This window comes from Dichomitus squalens (assembly GCF_000275845.1).
Source record: "Dichomitus squalens LYAD-421 SS1 unplaced genomic scaffold DICSQscaffold_1, whole genome shotgun sequence".
NCBI lineage: Eukaryota > Fungi > Basidiomycota > Agaricomycetes > Polyporales > Polyporaceae > Dichomitus > Dichomitus squalens.
Genome location: NW_006766883.1, coordinates 398,797 through 419,307, shown reverse-complemented (window position 1 = coordinate 419,307; position 20,511 = coordinate 398,797). Strand labels below are relative to the sequence as shown.

Genomic DNA, 20,511 nt, shown 5'->3' with positions numbered 1-20,511 from the left:
CACACCACTCATTGAGGGTCTGCGCCAACGGGCGCTTGCACGCTTACGTAGACCGCGTTTTACCGGGACGCGTCTCATTTGAGCGAGGTTTTGACGCCGCGCTGCCTAGGAACAACAGCCACCAGCTGCAGGACCTTGCGTGGTTAGCTATCATCGAGCCTCCTACAAGTCCCCAGCTCTCTTGCTGTGCCATCCATCCATATAACACACACTTGCGCACTCAATCATGCTGAAACGCCAAAGGTCCACTCCCTCCTTCGTCCCCGACGCCTACTTCCCACAGGAGCCCGCGTTCGACATGTCCGAGAGAGTAGCGAAGCGGAGGCGACAGTTTGAGCCACCACAATTTCAGGCTACGGACAAGGGCAAAGCACCGTGGAGAGGCGGGGATAGCGACGAGGAAGAGGATGTCGAGGGTGACGAGCAGACCGTCGCGGCGCGCTCAGCGCCGTCGGAGCACGCCCAACGGCTCGCGCACGCAGGCGCGTACAAGTACGTCAATAGCCTCTTGCACGACCTGCACGCAGAGCAGCGGCATCGCGTACTCTTTTCCTCTACCTCGCCGCCGTCGCATATCCCTCTGGCTTCGCCGATACATCCCCACCCCGATTTCGGGCACTCGCTCCCCTCTGCCCCTAACAAAGTGGCTCCCACTGTTTCCGCCCAAGGAACGCTGCTCGCACCGCCCCACGAGGTGCACAGGCCCTCGGCCCCATTTACCATATCAACCCCTTCCAAGGATACTTCTGTGGTCGATCACATCGAGGTACAACGCGTGACCCAGCAATACGAGGACACAAACAGGTATGTCTCCCATGGATTTGGATGATCCCTGCTCAAGCTTATCCCCTGCCCTATCAGGTACCTCGGAGCCCTGTTCCTTAGCCGCAGGAAGCAGCACAACGGCCAAGACACACAAAACCGATACTAATTCCCCCGTAGTGTTCCTGCCGACCTTCCGTCCCCGTGTTCGTAATCACTTTCCCCTTTCTCCGCATCGCATCGCATCGCACATCCGCATCAAATGAACCTGTGTTTCCTTGCCTCACGTCCTTCGTGGCATATCATTGCTTGCATCGTTACTGTTCGTTCCGCATCGCAGCGCATCGTCCTCCATCCTTGTATAATACGCAATCTCCACTACTATCATGCTGGCTCTGATTACATGTTACTACGCATATCCATCCACTTCGAGAACCCTCTAGATATAGCATATCACAATGCTTCCCAGGGCACTGCTAGATGGTTTGCACGAATGCCAGGGAAGCATACCATAGCATACCCTAGGGTCGGCTATATCATCCCAGCATAGGTGTTTGCGGCATAGTTCCGCCGCCTTCAGCTGACTTGTGTCGAGACTTCTGCCAAACCTAGATCCACTTCTCGCTCAAAGACATCGCTCAGTTCCTGGTTGAGAAGTTCGCTTAAGGACCGGCCATCTCGCGCATACACCCAATCGTCCCGTTCGGGTACATAATCATACCGTTTAGGACCGCTGGGGGCAGGTATCAGCGCTCGGGACAGTTCGTTCATCCGAATCGAACTAAGACGGCGCACCTGAAGGGGGATGACAGCCATATCTGTTTATTTGGCGGCTGCTTGTTGATAACGTATGTTCCATGGCTGCCCAACTTCAGGGTTAGAACACCGCTCTGTTGGACTGCGGTCAGGGGACCGTACACATGCGATGAGCAGAGCAGAGCCACGCACCCCATAGTCAACCTCGTATTCTGGATCTCCTGCTTCGTCTAGTAGGTTTTCCAACGATTCTAGCATCTTCTCCATGGTCGCATCGGAATATTGGTGATACAGGTTGACGGGAAGGTCGCTGCGCACATGGGAAGCACATCAGCTATCTTCGACATCATGCCGCAGAATTGCTTTCGGTGCGAGCGGACCTGTGCTTCACCTGCGGTGGCGGCGTAGCATAATGTCTTCGCGGGCATGAGGGCGGTGGTATTCGTGTGCGCGAAAGCTGGGACAGGACGTGTAGAGGGCGGGACGCGCTGAGGCGCGACGCACATCTGAGGGCAGACACTGGCCGCGCAGAGACTTTGAAGACTTGTCGAAGATTCATGTTGCTAGCCTTGCAACCTAGATATATATAACACTGGAGACTTGCAATTGTATAGCAAAGCGCGGCGAGGAGAGGGTGGACGGTCAGACGGCAAGAGGGTCGCGCAGTCTCCGCCGGGATGTGACGCAACCAGTGATTTGAACAGAGGTTAGGGTTACAATGTCGACATCATTATAGACCAATATGTCGCAAAATGACATGTGTGACACGGATGGCATATGTGTGGACGCTCAGTGATGTAGATACATTGGGGAGGTCAACATGATCTAAGCTGCAGGCTTCGTCCCTTCGCGCTCGGTCCATTCCAGCCAGGAACCCTTGTAGTTAAGGATACTGGAATCGAGGTGTCAGGTGCGGCATGGAAAAGCAAGAGCGGGATGCATACTTTGTGTACCCATTCCTCTTAGCAACGTCGGACGCAGACGTTGAGCGCACTCCACTTCTACAGTAGAACGTGACCTCCTGGTTGGGTCGTGGCTTCTCAAACCCGTACTTCTCCTTGAACTGCTCGGGAGGCAGATGAAGCGCAGTAGCGAGCTGAGAAAGCGGGAGGTTAACGGCGGAGGGGATCGAGCCTTGCAGGACCTCATCAGGTTCCCGGACGTCAATCAAGTATTTGTCCTGTATTCGTTTAGATGGCGGTCCTACGGCACAGGAGGTCAGGTACGTACAGGACTCGGCTGTGTCGTCTTCGGTTTCAATTCCTCGTAAGTGATGACCTTGGCGTCCCAGTCACGCCGCAAGTTATCAGCTGCTTCCAGTCGTTTCCGCCGCTCGTCCGAAGCGTTGGATGATTCACACCGGATGTGCTGCAGAGCAATACGAGTAGAGGGTGTAGGAGGTCTGACATGGGAGGCGACCCGCACGGCCGATCGAGTGAGGGCTGCACGCAACATGTGGAGGTCCGACGAGGTTCAGATCGTCGTTAGAAGGAGCTTCTTGAAAGAGCGGATGAGAGCCAGCCCGAGGTAAGTACTAAAGTAGACGATCCTATTGGGAACTGGTGAAGTCACGACTTGATTGCGACAGGTCATATAGGCGCCCCAAGTCGTGCCTAACAGCATCACATGACAGGGCGTTTGAGGAGTCTCGGCCGCGGCATTTTGCCATTGGCTGGGCACAATTGCCTCAGCGAATCTCCCTCATCCCTGCCTCTCTCCTCTCAACCGTCACCTCTGTAGTCCCCCCCTCGGTTGTTCCTCTCCTCTCTTGGTTTCGCCTCCCTCTTCATCCTGCTTCGGTCCCTCGTCTGCTGTTCTCATGCATATCTCCTGTCCCTGGCCGAACGAGTGGGAGCGTAGTTCTCAACAAGCTCGTTCGGGTCGCCGATAACCAATCGTTGGCTGCGATTCATCGGCACATCTTGCAGTCTCGCTCAGTCACATCTGCTCATTCGTCTTCCTTCGCTCAACTTCACCTTGGTCTGGAAGCTGGCGATCGTGGAGTTGTCCAGTTAGAGGACTTTATGCTAGGTGCGTGACCAGTCAACATCAGACTGTGTGGGACGTGCGAGCGCAGTTCTCCGAATCTGTCCCCATCAAGGTGCGTCCCGTATGCTTTAGCATTAGCGAATGGATTGGACTTCGTAGGGTAGCAAGATCACTCAGCTTCCCCAGCCATTCACCGTCCGCCCAGCTTTGACAACCCGTACGTGGCTATCTGTTCACCCTAGTTCTACCGATCGCTGACTCACCCATGTCCATCGGTGATGAATCTACTGGTACATGCCTACGCCCGTACGAACAACATCCATAGTTGGGCTTGTTTCTCGTCGCCACACCCACGCGTCGCAGCGGATGTTTGTCCGTGTTTGGCTGCGACCGGCAATGCCCGGGTTCTCGTTCGCTCACAGTGCACCGAAAACGGACTTCATCGATCCCCACCACAACCGATCAGCCCAACCTGCTGCCGACGACGATACCTCTCCGCAATCGATCTGTCTTTATCAAATTCTGCAGTCATGGACACAATGATTCCTTGGCTTCACTTCACAAGCGGCGATAAGTTGCTCTTCGAGGCTTGGCAGCCCTCCTCGAAGGGGGCTATCGCTGGCGCTTGTATTGGTCTACTCCTCTTCGCCATATTTGAACGATGGGTAAACGGAATGCGAGGGGTGTTGGAGGCCCAGTGGAAGAAACAGTGCGTCCCTCGTTCCCTGCACACATGGCTTTATGTTGATGCGATCCATGCCGCTGTGCCCAGAGCCTTAGCAGCCATGTCGTCCCCTGCATCAAGGGACGAGTGCCACTCTTCCGATCCCTCCTTCCAAAACCCCTCCAACTCCCCTGATTCGAAGTCGGCGATGTTGGATGGCGTGGAAGAGGTGGAGGTCAACCCCCTGGCAACCAAGGCTGCCCGCCGTCCCCAACGGTCCTCTCGAATGATCCCACCCTTCATTCCTTCTCACGACGTCCCACGCGGTGCGCTGTTCGCGTTCCAGGCTCTGCTCTTTTATGTCCTGATGCTGGCGGTCATGTGCGTCCCCGAAAGGTCTAGCGCTGATGGCTGTGTGCTGAAAAAGATTTTTCTTTCAGGACCTTCCAAGCGGGATATCTCATTTCGATCGTTGTCGGGTTAGCGATTGGGGAGGTACTCTTCGGGCGCTTTGGTTCTAGGAGCCACCCTGGTCATCATTAGAGGGAGAGCTCTGTTTTAGCTAACTTGTGTACTTTGATTACATGCGAGACGGTATGCGTGAACGGTAACAGAGAGTTAATGTCACCCGCTGCTCATTCCGAAGTGACATTGCGCGGGATAATTGTGTTTGTCAAGCTCAGATGACCGGAAGGGTGGCGTCACCACGAACGTTTCATGATTATTGAGCAATTGCGTGTCGCATAGGACACAGGCACACAGCTACATGGGATGAGCGGTTGCTCGCGCAAACACAGGAGAAAAAACTTTTTAATCTGTGCAAGCGCTCAAGGAATCTCGCCTATCCGACTCGGACCCAGCCATTAAAAGACGGGACTCCTCGTCCCTCCATTCCCCACCCCCATTCCACGAATACTTTGTCGCCCATCTCATACGTCTCCAACGTCCGGAATGCGTCTCACGACTTTTACGTTTATGGCCGGTCTTTTGACCGTCGTATCGGCCCATTTCCAGCTCCAGTATCCCCCTCCTCGTGGTGAATTCGTCGAAGACCAGGAGCCTCATTTCTGCGGTCCGTCTGCTCTCACGCTTCTTATATGATCAAATTCTCATTGTATACTAATTTTATGTAGACGGTTACGTTGACGCCGTTTCAAATCGCACGTCCTTCCCTACCTCTAAGGGTATCATCTCCCTTAACTCGGAGCACCCGCAGTGGACTCGTGAGTACGCTCATAGTTTACCGGCTACCTTACAGGCTAACGTCCCATTGCAGTGGGTGGTATAATTGCCACCGTGCAGGACCCGAACAATTTCAACCTGTTCCACGACAGCAACGGTAACTTCCAGCAGTTCCTGCCGTTCTTCGAGACCACGGGCGAAGGCGCATTCTGCATCAACATCGACCTTGCGTCCTCCGGCATTAGCGGCGTAAAGGACGGTGCAAATGTCACTCTCCAGCTGATTTTTGACGGCGGTGATGGCCAGCTCTACCAGGTACTTGCATCTCAAGGCGCTACGTTGTGTCCGGTGTCTGACCAACTTCTCTCAATCAGTGTGCGGACCTTACTCTCTCGGACAGCGCTACAATCCCGTCCTCTGTCGCCTGCAAGAACGCGACGAACTCGGTAGCGACGCCCGTATCCACCACCGTCGAGGCCACGGCAACCTCGCCTTCGAGCTCTAGCCCGTCTTCCACTAGCACTTCCGCTGGCAGCAACGGCGCCCTCAGGAATGTTGCCATCGGTGCTTCGAGCCTCGCGAGTGTCGTTGCTGTTGTTGCCGCTTTGCTCTGAGCGGAAGCTGGATGTTATCTTGGATATCTTGTGTAGTAAATTTGTGGAATGACGTGTCGTACATTAGTATAACCCGATACCATGTACTAACGGCACCGGATGTGGCACAACCATGACCACGTGCACATATCACTATACCTGCTTGGATCCCATGCTGACAGCCTAGAGGATCGTCGAGCGTGAGGTTTTCTCGACCCGACAGGCTGACACAGTAAGGGCGTAGATGATACTATACGATCAAGCCCACGTCTGTGTATGCGATCGGAGTGGTTCTTCTGCGAACTTAGGCACCTCTGCTCCGATCTACCTCTTCCATCTTGTTCTCGACTGAGCTGCACAACAATGGAAAAGTCCGCCGTTTGGAGCTTAACTACCCAAATTCTTCATGAAAATCGAGGCCGAGGCCTCGAATCTCGCTGGAGGCCGCCGAGGGATGGTTTACCGCGCCGCTTTGCACAGCCGATCAATTCTACGGGCGTTTACAGCCCCATGCCGTGACCTCCCTCTGATGCCTGACGGTCACAGCGGGTCACTCCTCCGAAGCCGGCGGTATGCAAAGCGCAGCATCACAATGATGGGTGCCATAAAAAGGTTGCTGCACAGCAAGCCAGACCCATCATTAGTACTTATGTTTGGCTGTTCTGATCGAGTCAGGTTGGATCCCCATTGTGTATGGGACTGGTCGGAGCGATGGGCCACAATATGAGAGCGAATATGATATGCTACGATGGACATTTGTGCTGTCCCTCGGGACAGTCGAGAACCGACTCCGTGGAGAACCGAGGGGACCATGCACTTGCAGTTCACAGAGAGAGGCGCGTCCGACGGAGGGCCCGACGAAGCCGGGCGGCTCTACATCCGAAGTTAATCGCATGTGATTATACAGCTCTATTCAACGCCAGGCGCACCTCCAATCAGGCAGTCGGCAATCCGATTTCTGCGATCCACATCCCCGTCGAACATTGGATGTCGCAATCGCAACTGAGCACCCCGGCCGCCTCTGTGTTCTTTTCTGGGCCATGCATCCGTTGCACGCCGCTGCTTATGCGCGTTCAGAGCAGAGGGACGCCACAGCGTATCCGCCCAGCGCCCCGATAACAAGACGACTTTGACAGACATGCTTACGCGGTACGCGGGCGAGGCGATTCACTCCAGGACTGACTACGGCGGCTTGTTCAGGGGTCCACACTCCGTTCCGAATCGCACAGCCGCCACATGGACACGTAAGGGGGACAGCTGCGCGCCGATACCAGCTGCAGTTGCGTACGCTTGCGATCGAACGCGCTGGACAGGGCGAAACTACCGATGCACTCCGTTCTCTTGGGCACAGCCGCAATAAGTACTTAACTCTCCTCGACTCAATGCCTTTCCCTCGCTTCAAATCTCCCCATATACTCGCGCATCTCGTATTCTAGCCCTCTACAACAGCTCCAACGGTGATTTCACTCCCTCCGGTTATAGGCTAAAGCGCGTTCTATACTCGTCTCGTGCCTGTGCCTGGCTGCAATCGACTTCGCTTGACTCGCAGCCTTCAACCTCACAACCTTACCTTCTCGTGCACTCGGCCGCACGTGGATATCCCCCACGTACTCCAATCTTCGTCGACGAGCATGAAATTCTTCCACCGCAATGTCCAGCCTTGGGAAGTCGTTGATCAACAAGCGGTGGACACTGTCCCCATATTCACGGAAGAGGAGCAAGAAGGTGCGTACTCCCACTCGTACTAGGGTTGGTATGCCGACGCTGGAAATTGTCATCTATGCATGGCACAGATCTTAACGTCGTCAAAGTTTATGACGCGACCATGAGTGGCGTCTACGACTTCGAGCTGAAGAAGGCCTCGAATCTGAAGGACGCCGTAGTCTTCGCGCGACAAACACTCATGGAAGATGCCGCAGAAAAGGGATACAATGTCTTCTTGACGGAGGGGTACGTTGCCCTTCTCAGACCATACGCTCGTATCTCATGGCCATGTCAGTTGGAAAGTCACACATCTACGTCGAGGCAAGCAAGAGCGCGCTGAGGTCCGCTACTGGGGACGGCCTGCCTGCGTACAGGGGACGGTCCCGCGAGCACAGACGCCCCCCTTCTTGACAATGCTGGATGACCGACCAGGTAGACCATAGATCCGCGATGCCTTCATCGAGGTAGACAACGAGGGCGCTTCTATGCACATTGGGATATGGTTAGCAGCCGTGTAGGACCTTTTGTACAATCAACATGTAGACACACTTGACCGCACGACACGGATGGCTTTGCGTGTACGAGTCTGAACATGATTATATCTCAGACTGGAGGTAGGGGCCCACCTTACAGCCCCACGAGAAGAGTCTGATACGGCAGTAGCGGCGTATTGACAGTCACGATCAGATCTCATGCCTACGCTACGTAGTCTTCTACTCTCCTTTGACGATCTTGCTCCCAGGTCGCATCGCATAGCCAGTCCAGGACTGACAGAAGCAATCAGTAAAGCAACTCCTCCAATTGAGGCGAGATCTTACTTCATCATAAATCCCGACACGCTCTACACCGAGCAACTTGAGTCCTAGCCAGATGACTCCCGCAGTCATGCCGCTCCCGCAACTGGCGACCACCTGACGCTTACCCTCCAGGACTTCTTTGGCACGTTCGTGCCCAAGCGATTCCTCGAGAGCGAAAAGCATGCCTTGCGTGGAACGCAGGCGGGTATACGTGGGTAGAAGCTTGAGTGATATGTTGTTGATAATGTTGGAAGCTATGTCCTCTGGCACAGCGTGGGTCTCCAGGAAAGTGTTGAACGGGAGAGAAATGGAGTGCGGGATGTGTCCTGAAGACAGCCCAGGCCGCGGTTCGGGATCAGTACCGAGGAAGCTGAGCAGTATTAAGTCAGCTCCAACGCGGAGGTTTCGAATGCTTATGTCCGGATGGTCGACTTACCGGCCTTTGGAACGGGCGTCGAGGACATAGTACGCGTCCGGGCTGTGAGAAGGATCGAGTTCCGCATTCGCTACCATCTGCTCATAATCTGGAATGCTGTCAAACCGCCGAGACCGCGCCTGTGTTACAATGAATTGCATTACCCTTCACCGCTTCCTGGTTGAGCGTAGGGGCAGCGTATTTCGAGTGAGGAACGACTTTCGGTTCCCCTTGTTCAATGTTGCCACCGTGGGCTAGCCAGCCGGGAAGTCCACCGTCCAGAATGCTCGACCTGTTGTGGCCAAAGGTGCGGAACATGTACAGTGCCCTTGGTGAAGAGAACACGCCATGCGAGTCGTAGCTGACCAAGGCGCATTAGACAACATACTCAAACCAATCTCCATCTCATGCGGCAAACTCACATGACAACATGAGTAGAAGGGGCGATGCCTAGTTTTGCTGGACAGCTCTTTCAGATATATTGACGAAGCATCCATCTCCAATGAGCTTCTTCTTACAGCAAGCGGCCACAAACGTCTGGGGGTCGGGCATCATATGCGCGAGGTTCAGTAGGTGAGGGGACGCGACGCGATCTATGTCAAGGAACCTCGCAGAGGGAATATGGGCAGCAAGATACTCTTGATCGCCTTTGCGGGGGGAGGTGGGCATGTGCCATGACGCGTCGAGCACGATCAGATCCTGGGACGCGGATTTGTTCTCAGCCTGGAGATTGTGTAGCTGAGCGGGGGTAACGACTAGGGGGCAATGGTCGCCGAACATGGTGGCATAGGATCTTGGACCACGGCTTGAACAAGAGATAATATGTCGACCGAAGGCTCGAGCGTACATGTGGGGACAAGGTAACGTCCTACCGGCGAAGCGTCGGACACGTTGAAGTCAGTACGTGACTGACCCTAACCCTACGCTGCCATGCCATCATGGGCTCAAATGCTACTTAGTGGTTGACGCCGGCGGACTGGGCTCTCTCGCCGTCCCCGACATTGTGCTCGCTCTTGTTCGCACCTATCAGCCTGCTTGCACGATGCCCTCTGATCAGAGTACCTGGCTAATCTCCATCCCTGAGACCGGCGATGCCGAGGGCCTCCACCACGAGCTGACGACTAAACTCACCGGAAGCTCAAAGTCCGTTCTCCCGTCCAACCTCGCGCAGCTCTCCATCCCGTCGTTCAAGGTCAATCGTCATCCAAGATATCCCTGTGACAACAATGGAACTGATTCAATTGGATAAAGACAGGGACCCTCGAATCTCTTGTCAGTTTGTCTGAGGAGCTTCCGAAGACCGACACCTTCTTCACGGCTACCGTCGCCAAGACGGTGGACACCCTCCGGAATCTTCTGAACAACGACCCGTCTAAGCTCGCGCAGCATATACTGGTCAACGAACAACCTGTGGACTCATATCTTCTCCGCGGATGGTCGTGGAACGAGGGACGCTATGGAACGCAACGGTCGCTCCGAGAGATGATCGACGTTTTGAACAAGGTCCGGTACCCTGCACGCCATGAATCAGCCGTCTGCTCAGACGTTCTACTCGCTTATAGGAGATGACATCCATTGACAATGTTATGAAGAGTAAGTTGAACAACTACAACCTTGCAAAGGGTCAACTTACGCAGATGCAGCGGAAGAAGACGTAAGTGATCATGGATATACACCATACACACCCTTGTCTCATATCGCTTCAGGGGAAACCTATCAGTACGCTCCCTTGTGGATATCGTTCACCAGGAACACTTCATCAACGACTCGGATTACCTTCAAACACTTATCATCGCTGTACCAAAGTAGGTCCCGTTCTTCAGCCAGCTGGCGTCGACCAGACATGTAGCATGTTTAGACAGCTATCAACAGGAACTTAGTGAAGGACTGGAACACGAAATATGAACGCCTTACCGCCATGGTTGTTCCCCGATCCTCCACGTGAGTTTAGTCTACCCATTCGGCTCCCAGATAATCAGCTAACCTCCGTGCTGCTAGGCTAATCGCTTCCGATGACGAGTACAGTCTCTTTTCAGTTGTCATCTTTAAGCGCGTACATGATGACTTCGCGCAGAAATGCCGTGACAACAAGTACGAGCACTCTAGAGGCCTTGGGGGATTTGATACTGAGCACACCTTGTCGTCTGCCTGTCACCAGGTTCATCATCCGTGATTTCACGTTCTCAGAAGAGGCGATTGCTAAACAAAGAGAAGACCTGCAAGTTGCGGATACGACAGAGAAGGAGCTTTGGGTACGTCCACGAATGTGTCATCCGTATCGGAACGTCGGCTGAAAGCCTCTTATGCCAGACGGAACTTCTTCAACTATCACGGACGAACTTCTCAGAATCGTTCCAGATCCTTGTCCACCTGAAGGTCATCCAGTTGTTCATTGAGAGCGTTCTGAGGTACGGTCTCCCCGCGCATTACACCGGCTACTTCATCAAGGTTGGTGCCTGAGCACTGCAATGTATCGCGCGCGCACACTCACCGACCTGTCCAGCCCGAACCGAAGGCGACTAAGCGGACGCTGTCGATATTGCAGCAGCAGTTTACCTACCTCGGACAGCGCGCAAACCCAGACAAAGCCAAGGGAAAGTCCGGGGGCTCCGCGCAAGGAGACGAATTCGGTGGCGAGTACGCGAATCTGCTGGAGCAGGAGTACTTCGACTTTGTGCTATTTGAGATACCATGGATCGTGCTGTAGGGCCGCGAGGGATTTCATGCGCGACTCCGTCTGAGGTGCGGTATCTGATGTGACGATACACATTTTTTTTTGGCTCGCGCGTTCCGCCTCGCCCATGGACACAAGTCTGTAGTACAATACTTCCGCACCCTCTGCATCAATGCATAGCTCATTTCAGTATACCCTCGTCCATACACATAAAGCTATCGTTATGAACAATGCTCGGTTTGATGTGCATACGCGGCCAATTAGGGGCGACACGAACAACAGGCCCCGAGACCGCCATTCTCCCAGGAAAGGCCCAGACTGCTCGCGGTTTGAGGAGTCACCTTGAGCGACGTTTGGATTGGACCGTCAAAGGGGGGTACGCGTGTGTCTGCGAATGCGGGATCATGCATTCGTTTGATCTATGATAGGATACGAATAATTCGGACGGTCGACCAGCTCCAGTCCCTACGTACTAGTAGCTAGATAGGATAGAGGAACGTATCGACACATCTTTTAGCTGCCGCTGTTATGGTACAGAGATGCAAGCAGGGAGATGTAGGTACGAGAGACGTGATGACAAACTGGCACAGCAGTCGAATGGGTACGACAGATGAGAGACGAATATCTGAGGAAATAGTTGGAGAGACGAGAAAGAAGGCTTGAGAAAAGAGAGCGGACGAACGGGTTCGAAAGCTAGAAGTTGGTAACGTAGGGATGCGCGTGAGACTGGACTTTGCAGTTGTGGCATGCTTGAATGGGTGGAACGATGGGCGTGACGGTCAACGGCGAAGCGAGAAACAAAAGTATTGGGGCCGACGTCGGACGAGAAGCTAGAGGGAGTGTAGGGAAGCAAGCTGAACGAATCGAAGGGATATCGACGATTCAGTATATATAGACAGCATCACGCTTGCGATCGATGTCCATTGCTGGGAATACAACGCGCTTTTGAGACGGCCGTCCTGGCAAGCTTCTTTCTATAGAGCGCTCTTGCACGTAAGATGTCGTGCGATCGTTACAGGCCGAGGTTAGAGATTACCCGCGAGACATCGTCCACGGGGTCTTCGTCGATTCCCAAGCTCGATCGCGCCCTGGCGTGGCCGAGTCCCGAGCCAGATGCACCAGCAACGGCGCTTCGTGGACCGCCAGGAGGGCCGTACACGCTGGGAAACAGTGGCACCGTCGCCGACGTGGGACTTGACGTCCCATTCGTCCCAGTTCCAGTAACGGATGTGTCGGGCGATTCGGGGCGCGAGAGTCCGGACCCACGCGGGGCCTCGTTGATACGACTCAGAGAGAATGTCAAGTCGAGGGACTGCGCACGATTAGTCAACGAGCGGGGCTTAGTGAGCTGATCTTTCAACTTCGCCTCTAATAGCGAATCAGATCCGCGTTTGAGAGCGTCCTCAGCGGTGTGATGCGTCCGGTGAGGAATGTTCGATCCCTTGTTACGGACGAAAGCATCAATGACAGCTCACACAACGAAATGCTGCGTAGACTTACGATGGGAGGCATAGGTTGCCAGTAGTCATTGCCCGAAGAGCCGGGCATGTAGCTAGACTGATCGTAGTCATCCTCCTCCTCCAAATGGTAGATGTACGACGGGGAATTGTTGAACAAAGCCTTGACGTCGGGCGAGGAGCTGGCGAGACGTAATCTACGGTCAATCATGGACTCTGAAGGGCGGCCGAGGTCGGCGGAGTCTACGGTACATTGCATGTCAGCACAGCGGAAACGGCGCGCAAGTCTAACAAAAAACATACTCTGATGACGAGTTCTTGCGGTGGAGAGCACCTTGCTATCGAAGTGAGGGAAGGCGTCTGTGAAGGAATCTCCGCGTTGGTGAGTGCGAGACGTGGCCGAGGGGTACACGTGAACGTTGTGGTCGATGAGGTACTGCTCAAGCATCTCGCGAGCTGTGACGAGGAAGTCGCTGTTGCTGCGCTGACATCTGAACTTGAAAGAACACTCTGAGGGCACATCAGGAATAGTGCCATTTGAGACAGCCGTCTTGATGTTGGGCGAGATGACGACCTGCAGCTCACGCTTGACGCGCTCAGCGAAAGCGACGAAGTCGGGGGATGAGCAGATCCTGCCGAGGTCGGGATGAGGGGGAACAGCCATGTCCGCCTCGAATGGAACATGATCCTAGGCTAGTGTAAGACACATGATGGATCATACGAAAAGTAACGGACGTACAAAGAGCATCGTAGCCGCAATCTGAACCTGCGACTCGGGTCCGAAGATGGTGACGAAGTCGGATGCAGTCTCCTTGTCGGGGAAGCGAACAGAACAGTTCGTCTTCGCTTCGATATCGTGAATGAAGATACTCTTCTCGCCGAGCAGAGTGCGGTGGTACCGCCTCGGGATGGAAACGGTCTCATTGATGTAGTCCTTGTCCTATATACGCAAGTTAGATAGAAGCGGGATTGACGGGTCAGACCTACGCCTACCTTCGGGTTTACCAGCTCCATGACAGCCTGCTTGAGGTTTTCCAGATTCATGGCATTCTTAGCCGGCGTCCGAGCAATAACGTTGTCCTCGTTGTCGTTATACCCGCCCATGGCAGCGAACTCCTCGGCGTTAGAGAACTTGACGTACACACCGTACTTCTTCATGATCCGCTGGATGCTACGACCGCCAACGCCAATGATACGCTTGTGGTACGACTCAGGAACGTGGAAAGATATCTCCGCTGGCAGCTCCTCCTGCAGGAGCGTCAGACCTTGCAAGACAGACGCGTCGCTACCGGCGATGTCGATGAGGAAGTTATGCTCGTTGAACGTCTCGAACTTGATCTTGACGTTGGTAGTTTGCATGATCTTGTTGATCTTCCCATTCTTCTTGCCGCTGATGAATTCGCGATGCTCGTTAGCGAGCTCGATCTGGAATCGAATCTCGTGATGGTAGGTCTGCACGAAGTTAACTTAACATCGACCACGAGAACAAAGCAGAAGCGAAACGTACTTTAACGATGTCCAAGTCAAGGAGCATGGAAACCGCAAGACGAACTTCGTGCTCCAAACCGTGCATCTCAAAACACATGCCCTTGAAGACTACTTCGGCCCCGGACGCATAGGAGACCTGCTTCAAAATCGCCGAGACCTGAGAAGGGTTCAGGCTCTGCGAAGGCATGAGAACGTTGAATTGCGCCGGCAGCAGCCACAGCGAGGCCACATAGAATTGGCAAGCCTAGGATAACAGAGGGTTGAGTCTCCACAGTCACAAGGTGACTCTGACACGTTGAAACACACCAGTTGCATGATGGACCTGATGGTCCTTTGAACGTTGACTCGGTTGTCGCCGATAACCGTGATTAAACTGGTAGAACTACCGATAGGAGGGAACTGAATGAAGGTGGCGTTGTCGTGCATCAACATCTTGAGATCCTCGGCACGCTCGGTGACCATCCAATCCATCTTGCGCGGGAGCACCGCGCTGTCCCTGGAGATGAGTTGCTTGCTCTGCGTGAGCGGATGGGGATTAGCGATCAGTGTCCGCGGCCACAAGTAGCATGGAGGCACAAACCTTGGTTAACGACATTTGGTATAACATGTCGCGGGCGCGTTGCACCCCGAAAAACTCTCCGGTGATGAAGATCGTGTTCATGTTCGCCTTCGTCGTGGTAGGCGAACTATTCGATGGTGACTGAGTGAGGTCATTCCCCAAAATACCCTGCAAGGGAGAAGGCAGATAGATATTCGTAGCGGTCTCCTCCTGGATGGTCTGCAGTACATTGCGCTTTCTGCCCGTGATGATGGCATGCAGGGTGTTGTCAATTTCGCACGACTCAGCGTGCAAACCGCTCTGCTTGCGGCATTAGGGGCACGTGATGACGTTATGGAGAGGATACTTACCAACTCATCCAGCATGACGAGCAATCGGACACGGGCGAGATCAACGGAGTCGCCGTTTCCGGTGATGACAAGCTCGCATACCCGCTCCGACTCGAGGCCGGTCCATCCAGCGCTACTCGTAATACCATCGGGAAGGGTGCGTGTCGACAATGACAGCGGGCTGTTGACGACAGCGATGTGGGCGTACGTCTGAGAAGCGATGTCGTCGAGGCGACGACGGACCTCAGGCTTGAGCGTCGGCTTCGAGGAGGGCGAGTCAAGGATCTCAGAGCGCGTGACCTTGATGGACGAGCGGTTCTGGTTGCCGCAGGCGTCGCTCAGTGGCAAGGACATGGTGAAAGGATGGGGGGAACGTACCGGGACCGGACACCCCTTCAATAGCATCCCCCTTGCTGCCATGACCTGCGGGTAGGCCCCCGAGACTTGGAAGTTCCATGCGCGGCCCTGGTCGGCTGGGGTGAAGGAGATATGGACGCCATGGAGGCTCATGGCCATCATGGCGAGCTTCTGGAGGGCATCATAGTCGGTCGGGGACGCGCCACCAGTTGGATCGAGGCCGTTCGGCTGCTGGATCGCTGGGTAGGAGCTAGCACGGCGAAGTTCGTTGGACCGGGGCGCAAAGTCGAGCGAATTGGTAGGCGAATGAGCGTGCCGCAGGCGACGAGGGTAGGTGAAAGAAGTGGTGTAAATTTCCATAGCGAGATCTTGTGCGAAAGTGAAGATAGATGCGAGCGTAATACAGCGAGCAGCGGGCAGCGAGAGCGGATCGGGCGGTAGGGAGACACGGGGGTATGCGGATGATGGGGGTATGGACAAAGTGGTATCCGAGGAGGGGGCCCCGTGCAGCCTCGAAGAAGAGAAGACGAGGCTGCTCGTCGTCGTCAGAAAAAAAGACGGAAGGCGAGAGAATGCAGGGGAGGATGAAAGAGGGGAGTTGTGAGGCTCGAGACCGACGTCGATGAAATATCCGCCAGAAACGGCGCCGGCCGCCCATCCCGCTCCCCGAGCAATAGGCGCCCATATCATAGGCGCCCGTATCCCGCCCCCATCCGCCGCCGCATTCTAAATTTTACGGTGGGTTCGGCCACCCCGCCCCTATCCACTGTCCGCTGTCCCGCACTCCTTGATCGTCTGACTGCGAAATTCTGAGATGACATCGAGTCCCCATTCCATTGCATTATTTTACAAGCGTCATATCACATTAAAGCCCTCTACTGGCTGCCATTCGTCGATATCGATGTGTTCGTCGAACAGCCTCTGGAAACACCTGATCCCAGGCGTCGAGAAATGCTTGTACGGGTGAATCTTGTCCAGTTTTGCTCCGCACCGATAGCAATAGTGCTGCTGACACCTAACACACGTCATCTGTCCCCGGTCGTTAGTTCCACCGTCAGCGTCAGCAGTCCAGATTGTTCGACATACGTGATTGCACCCCGAGGCTTTTTCGACAGGCAAATCGCATCCTGGACAGGGCGTCCCCATGCGCTGCGCGAGCCACTCGCGGAACTTCTTTTCATGCTCGTACTGATCCACAAGCTTCTGTAACGCCACCCGTCCATAGAGTGTCTCCAGTTGCTTGCGTTCGGCAGACCCCTCAGGTAGAGCCATATACTCCGTCAGAATCGCTTTAGTGGCCGAGATGGGGCACGTAGCGACCGGGCCATGCCTGTGGGCGGAGACAGTGTGGGTCAGTCATGGTCCATCGCAGCGCCACGGACTATGTGCGTACCATGCATGTTTACAGTATGCACAGAATGAAAAGCCACACTCCGGACATGTTCGTAAACGCTCGTACGGCGAACCCTCTTCTACATTGGGAGCCCGCGGGACTGGAGTTTGGCACTGCGCCATAGGACAATGCACTACCGTCGGATCTATGAATAGATTCAGCCCGGCCTCGCAAAGCAGTCACTATTGTCGTCATACCCTTCTCGACGGCTCGTTTCGCGCGTAGCCACTTCCAACGGAGGACTTCCTCTTCGGTGACCACACGCCGCACCTCCTCTTCGTTTGCCTCCCTTTGCTCCTTGACGCAGCCGGGATCTGGGCAGCCTACCCTCCCTACATCGCCCTCCTTGATGCATAATTTCCAGAAATCCTCGAGACACGATCGGCAAAAGACGTGCCCGCAGAGGAGCATTACACACCGTGCCCCCTTGATCGATGTGAGACAGACTTCGCACTCATACGAGTTCTGCGAGAACCTCGCCGCCTGAGTAGATGCATTGTAGCTCTCGAGCACGGGTTTGATGAGGCCCGGCATAGGATGATGAATGCTGGGCTTCGCGTCAACAGGCGCACAAACAAGTGATCGAAATGCTGAGAAGTGCTTACCGGATGGTCCGCCGCCCATTCTCCGCCTGGGTCAATTGCAGCTCGTCTAGAAACTGCCCGCTACGTATGCATTCTACCCAAGTGTAGAGTACCCCTTCACCCTTTTCCCATTTCCTTCCTAAGTAATCGCGGAGCTCGGAGTCATCGAACCGTAGCCAAGAGTAGGTGGCCCGTATTGTCTGTATCTGTGGTGGCGTGTATGGGTAGGTCGGTGGTAAAGAGATATCCAGTAGTATCGGAGGAAGGGAGGCGAGCGACAGGGCCTTGGGGCAGCTTGGTCCGGGGTGATATGACGACTCCGGGTCTACCTGGCCGGTCTGTATTGTGACGCAGGTCGACTCCGCAAGTTCTACAGGCACTTCAAGTCTGATGAAGCCACTAGACGAGTCTCTTGATAAGCAGTCTGGATGAATAGACTGGAGACGCAGATGAGGATCGATATAAGTACGGAGGCCATGATGGATGACGCACCTCGAGTATCTCCCATTCTTCCTGCTGCAGCTGGGCGCAACCTTGCAAGTCGTACTTGTCGGGCTCGGTGCTCATAATCGATTTAGAAGAGGAATGATGAATGCTGCAGCCAAGGGAGGACGGCGACCCCGCGGGAGTAGAAGTTAGCGGTTACCGCTGCTGAGTCAGAAGTCCACACGTCCTGGCCAGGGTCAACGCATTGGGTATCCGGTAAATCGAGGCGTTGTGTGAGATATTGCTTGTCCTGAAGACATACGCTATGTGAGACACGAAATCGAGGCCTCCAAGTGCAAGAACGACCTGCAATGCGAGTGCGTGGAGAGGAAATGCGAAATTCGCGAGCGGAATAGATGACGTACAGCGCTGAATCAGGACTGTCTTCTGATTCGATGATCTCGAAGTTTGCCGACGGCACGTCACAACTTTACGATGCCGTCGTGACCCGCGGGTTATGGTTGTTGCTGTCTTCCCAGGACCAACCGTATAATTGGTTCCGGAGTCCGTACTTCGGCACTTGTGTCATAACAATTTTCTTAAACCGTCCAGACTCCAGAGCATTCCAGCTTGATTTTGTCTCTCGCTCCCCCTTTCTGCAAAGCATAATACCCGCGTAGACGATCGCTCTCGACGGATGCTTAGCCACAACACGATGCCTTGTGCGTTCGGCGTTTGACTCCGACAATGTCTACTTGGACGCAGGCCAAGAACTGCCGCTACAAGCAAGCTCTTACCCGGGTTGTGCTGCCACGGAGACAGGACGAGGACAATATCATAGTGGAAGAAGGTACATGTATGGGAAGTTGACAGAATGCAATGGTACAGTGCGTATAGAGATATTGATCAGCAGTAGGTAGTCCATGTGAAGCATTAGTCGAGTTGTACAACAGCTTGCCCATGGGTATACCAATATATAATAACGCCATAAAACCCAAAGGAAAGACTACAACAGTAACCCTGAGAGCGTGCAGAGAAGCGGTGGAGAGCCGTAGATGGTAGCGATACAGTGCAACGTGGCGGATACAACAGAACATGATGGAAGTGGGGTAGTGCATATCACCGGCTCAGCCGATGCGTGGACATTTTTCTACGCAGGCCAGTGCCCCCTAGGAGCAAGGTTGAGTCAGGTTTCACGGTGGTACGTCCGGTGTCATCGGGCTCACCTGTGGTAGCAGCATGGAGTCCTCAAGGCTCCGCACGATGATCATAGCCCAGTCATGACAGGTCTGTGCGCCGGGCCCTCGCTTGCGGTTACGACTGTTCACAAGCTCGGCGGCGGTCTCACTGTACGGCTCAAGAGAGCAGAGGACGTTGTCGTTGATTTCTCCGAGGAGGATCTTGCCGCTGTACGCGCCTGAAGGATGGTTGCTGGTCAAGTGCACGCGGCGCGTCACCCGCGACTGATAATGGCCGGAAGAATCGATCGCGACCTGATTTGACGTGCGTGAGATTGACATCTTCGGTAGATAGAGATAACGTTAGCTAACCTCGTATACAGTAGCGTATGCGCGATCGTTTGCTTCGTAGGTCACTGCGAGGGTCCAGTGTCTGATGGCGGACCGCGCAGGTGCCTCATACCAGACCAACCAAAGGTATCCAGTCATGATGGTGCAACACTGAGTTCAGCGATTGTCGGAAGGAGGGGCGTTGACGAGACTGAAGGTAGGTGAGGGCACAGTGAACTGGAGGGGGAAGCTGATGCGGAATATGGAGCTTGGAGGCGAGAATATATACAGGACGCGTCTCCGCACGCTCCGTCGTGTACTGTAGAAGGACATTAGAGTTTACTGAGTGACATGAATAGAGAAGGTGACTAGCTCTGAGCGGTTGCGGTGCTGTCCGAGTTGAGTAGACCTATCGAGAGTACATGTGCGGGCGTGGTGCTTGACGTCCTCCAGCCAATGTAATACAGATGAAAGGGCGGTGCGCCAGATGAGAGAACAAGGGAGGAAGATAGCCCATCCCAGGGCGAGGCGAGGGACGGCCTGGGAAGGGGCCATCTAGAGTGTACAGTCGATGGGCAGGAGGCGCCTGCTGCGAACGGTTCACCTTCCGCGGCGCTGCCCCTGATCCCACGTGCCCCGCCGGCTTCGCCATATATGGCAGTGCACGCTAAACTTTCTCTCTCGCCCGTCCTGGGCTCGTCGGCAGGCACATGTCCGCACCGCTCGCCAAGGCCTCATCTTGCCAAATTCTTCTCTTCTCACCCTCCCTCGCACGGTCTCACCTGGACCTCACGGGTAAATACCTGCTTCACATTGCCGACCCCAGCAGCTTACCGATCGGGGAAGCCATGCGGGGTCTGCAAAACGCGCAGGA

At 54.6% G+C, this 20,511-nt stretch overlaps 10 protein-coding genes across 10 annotated transcripts; 4 read left to right on the top strand and 6 right to left on the bottom strand.

The window, feature by feature from the left end:
• Positions 1–191: 191 nt before the first annotated feature.
• Positions 192–2,095, bottom strand: DICSQDRAFT_75270 (Frataxin). Its single transcript, XM_007360003.1, has 5 exons — positions 1,899–2,095; positions 1,711–1,828; positions 1,558–1,652; positions 862–1,495; positions 192–804 (listed from the first exon to the last, which is right to left on the bottom strand). Exons 1-4 carry the CDS (start codon positions 2,075–2,077, stop codon positions 1,339–1,341), a joined length of 549 nt encoding a protein of 182 aa, XP_007360065.1. The 5' UTR covers positions 2,078–2,095; the 3' UTR covers positions 192–804; positions 862–1,338.
• Positions 2,096–2,263: 168 nt separating this feature from the next.
• Positions 2,264–3,081, bottom strand: DICSQDRAFT_150997 (Rhodanese-like protein). The gene is made up of 3 exons (XM_007360002.1): positions 2,749–3,081; positions 2,463–2,698; positions 2,264–2,410 (listed from the first exon to the last, which is right to left on the bottom strand). The coding sequence occupies exons 1-3, from the start codon at positions 2,971–2,973 to the stop codon at positions 2,344–2,346; spliced, it is 528 nt and encodes a 175-aa protein (XP_007360064.1). The 5' UTR covers positions 2,974–3,081; the 3' UTR covers positions 2,264–2,343.
• A 965-nt stretch (positions 3,082–4,046) lies between these two features.
• Positions 4,047–4,714, top strand: DICSQDRAFT_47131 (uncharacterized protein; the record flags this gene model as incomplete). The annotated part of the gene is made up of 3 exons (XM_007359816.1): positions 4,047–4,220; positions 4,320–4,552; positions 4,612–4,714. The coding sequence occupies 3 exons, from the start codon at positions 4,047–4,049 to the stop codon at positions 4,712–4,714; spliced, it is 510 nt and encodes a 169-aa protein (XP_007359878.1).
• Positions 4,715–5,146: 432 nt separating this feature from the next.
• DICSQDRAFT_164350 (uncharacterized protein) lies at positions 5,147–5,967 on the top strand (the record flags this gene model as incomplete). Its single annotated transcript, XM_007360001.1, has 4 exons — positions 5,147–5,243; positions 5,305–5,394; positions 5,448–5,668; positions 5,728–5,967. 4 exons carry the CDS (start codon positions 5,147–5,149, stop codon positions 5,965–5,967), a joined length of 648 nt encoding a protein of 215 aa, XP_007360063.1.
• Positions 5,968–7,365: 1,398 nt separating this feature from the next.
• DICSQDRAFT_94957 (uncharacterized protein) lies at positions 7,366–8,253 on the top strand. Its single transcript, XM_007360000.1, has 3 exons — positions 7,366–7,671; positions 7,740–7,896; positions 7,946–8,253. The coding sequence occupies exons 1-3, from the start codon at positions 7,578–7,580 to the stop codon at positions 8,091–8,093; spliced, it is 399 nt and encodes a 132-aa protein (XP_007360062.1). The 5' UTR covers positions 7,366–7,577; the 3' UTR covers positions 8,094–8,253.
• Positions 8,254–8,286: 33 nt separating this feature from the next.
• Positions 8,287–9,701, bottom strand: DICSQDRAFT_94956 (Rhodanese-like protein). Its single transcript, XM_007359999.1, has 6 exons — positions 9,381–9,701; positions 9,285–9,321; positions 9,027–9,223; positions 8,884–8,971; positions 8,469–8,817; positions 8,287–8,417 (listed from the first exon to the last, which is right to left on the bottom strand). The coding sequence occupies exons 1-6, from the start codon at positions 9,640–9,642 to the stop codon at positions 8,364–8,366; spliced, it is 987 nt and encodes a 328-aa protein (XP_007360061.1). The 5' UTR covers positions 9,643–9,701; the 3' UTR covers positions 8,287–8,363.
• Positions 9,702–9,857: 156 nt separating this feature from the next.
• Positions 9,858–11,743, top strand: DICSQDRAFT_130766 (ATPase V1 complex subunit C). Its single transcript, XM_007359998.1, has 9 exons — positions 9,858–10,054; positions 10,114–10,365; positions 10,425–10,516; positions 10,569–10,667; positions 10,735–10,803; positions 10,861–10,953; positions 11,021–11,114; positions 11,173–11,310; positions 11,366–11,743. Exons 1-9 carry the CDS (start codon positions 9,905–9,907, stop codon positions 11,567–11,569), a joined length of 1,191 nt encoding a protein of 396 aa, XP_007360060.1. The 5' UTR covers positions 9,858–9,904; the 3' UTR covers positions 11,570–11,743.
• Positions 11,744–11,952: 209 nt separating this feature from the next.
• DICSQDRAFT_94948 (uncharacterized protein) lies at positions 11,953–16,184 on the bottom strand. Its single transcript, XM_007359997.1, has 10 exons — positions 15,748–16,184; positions 15,391–15,687; positions 15,062–15,340; positions 14,788–14,997; positions 14,501–14,725; positions 13,987–14,445; positions 13,733–13,933; positions 13,297–13,681; positions 13,037–13,236; positions 11,953–12,977 (listed from the first exon to the last, which is right to left on the bottom strand). Exons 1-10 carry the CDS (start codon positions 16,084–16,086, stop codon positions 12,549–12,551), a joined length of 3,024 nt encoding a protein of 1,007 aa, XP_007360059.1. The 5' UTR covers positions 16,087–16,184; the 3' UTR covers positions 11,953–12,548.
• Positions 16,185–16,545: 361 nt separating this feature from the next.
• DICSQDRAFT_150991 (uncharacterized protein) lies at positions 16,546–18,442 on the bottom strand. The gene is made up of 6 exons (XM_007359996.1): positions 18,196–18,442; positions 17,725–18,140; positions 17,317–17,666; positions 17,120–17,264; positions 16,813–17,056; positions 16,546–16,755 (listed from the first exon to the last, which is right to left on the bottom strand). Exons 1-6 carry the CDS (start codon positions 18,268–18,270, stop codon positions 16,582–16,584), a joined length of 1,404 nt encoding a protein of 467 aa, XP_007360058.1. The 5' UTR covers positions 18,271–18,442; the 3' UTR covers positions 16,546–16,581.
• Positions 18,443–19,256: 814 nt separating this feature from the next.
• DICSQDRAFT_47399 (uncharacterized protein) lies at positions 19,257–19,796 on the bottom strand (the record flags this gene model as incomplete). The annotated part of the gene is made up of 3 exons (XM_007359830.1): positions 19,257–19,298; positions 19,356–19,622; positions 19,680–19,796. 3 exons carry the CDS (start codon positions 19,794–19,796, stop codon positions 19,257–19,259), a joined length of 426 nt encoding a protein of 141 aa, XP_007359892.1.
• Positions 19,797–20,511: the final 715 nt, after the last annotated feature.

Excerpts from the sequence above, each read along its gene's own strand:
- DICSQDRAFT_94957 (XM_007360000.1), top strand. The coding sequence starts at position 7,578 with ATGAAATTCTTCCACCGCAATGTCCAGCCTTGGGAAGTCGTTGATCAA. Across the intron at positions 7,672-7,739 it reads CACGGAAGAGGAGCAAGAAG|ATCTTAACGTCGTCAAAGTT; the intron begins GTGCGTACTCCC and ends TGCATGGCACAG. Across the intron at positions 7,897-7,945 it reads AATGTCTTCTTGACGGAGGG|TTGGAAAGTCACACATCTAC; the intron begins GTACGTTGCCCT and ends TGGCCATGTCAG.
- DICSQDRAFT_75270 (XM_007360003.1), bottom strand. The coding sequence starts at position 2,077 with ATGAATCTTCGACAAGTCTTCAAAGTCTCTGCGCGGCCAGTGTCTGCC. Across the intron at positions 1,829-1,898 it reads CCACCGCAGGTGAAGCACAG|CGACCTTCCCGTCAACCTGT; the intron begins GTCCGCTCGCAC and ends CCATGTGCGCAG. Across the intron at positions 1,653-1,710 it reads AATACGAGGTTGACTATGGG|AGCGGTGTTCTAACCCTGAA; the intron begins GTGCGTGGCTCT and ends GCAGTCCAACAG.
- DICSQDRAFT_150997 (XM_007360002.1), bottom strand. The coding sequence starts at position 2,973 with ATGTTGCGTGCAGCCCTCACTCGATCGGCCGTGCGGGTCGCCTCCCAT. Across the intron at positions 2,699-2,748 it reads AGACGACACAGCCGAGTCCT|GACAAATACTTGATTGACGT; the intron begins GTACGTACCTGA and ends AAACGAATACAG. Across the intron at positions 2,411-2,462 it reads AAGAGGAATGGGTACACAAA|TATCCTTAACTACAAGGGTT; the intron begins GTATGCATCCCG and ends CCTCGATTCCAG.
- DICSQDRAFT_150991 (XM_007359996.1), bottom strand. The coding sequence starts at position 18,270 with ATGAGCACCGAGCCCGACAAGTACGACTTGCAAGGTTGCGCCCAGCTG. Across the intron at positions 17,667-17,724 it reads AATGGGCGGCGGACCATCCG|CATTCATCATCCTATGCCGG; the intron begins GTAAGCACTTCT and ends CGCGAAGCCCAG. Across the intron at positions 17,265-17,316 it reads GAAACGAGCCGTCGAGAAGG|ATCCGACGGTAGTGCATTGT; the intron begins GTATGACGACAA and ends ATCTATTCATAG.
- DICSQDRAFT_130766 (XM_007359998.1), top strand. The coding sequence starts at position 9,905 with ATGCCCTCTGATCAGAGTACCTGGCTAATCTCCATCCCTGAGACCGGC. Across the intron at positions 10,366-10,424 it reads TGATCGACGTTTTGAACAAG|GAGATGACATCCATTGACAA; the intron begins GTCCGGTACCCT and ends ACTCGCTTATAG. Across the intron at positions 10,954-11,020 it reads CAGAAATGCCGTGACAACAA|GTTCATCATCCGTGATTTCA; the intron begins GTACGAGCACTC and ends GCCTGTCACCAG.
- DICSQDRAFT_94948 (XM_007359997.1), bottom strand. The coding sequence starts at position 16,086 with ATGGAAATTTACACCACTTCTTTCACCTACCCTCGTCGCCTGCGGCAC. Across the intron at positions 14,446-14,500 it reads TTGACTTGGACATCGTTAAA|ACCTACCATCACGAGATTCG; the intron begins GTACGTTTCGCT and ends AACTTCGTGCAG. Across the intron at positions 13,934-13,986 it reads TGGAGCTGGTAAACCCGAAG|GACAAGGACTACATCAATGA; the intron begins GTAGGCGTAGGT and ends TTGCGTATATAG.
- DICSQDRAFT_94956 (XM_007359999.1), bottom strand. The coding sequence starts at position 9,642 with ATGTTCGGCGACCATTGCCCCCTAGTCGTTACCCCCGCTCAGCTACAC. Across the intron at positions 8,818-8,883 it reads GACGCCCGTTCCAAAGGCCG|CTTCCTCGGTACTGATCCCG; the intron begins GTAAGTCGACCA and ends AATACTGCTCAG. Across the intron at positions 8,418-8,468 it reads GTGTCGGGATTTATGATGAA|TCCTGGACTGGCTATGCGAT; the intron begins GTAAGATCTCGC and ends TGCTTCTGTCAG.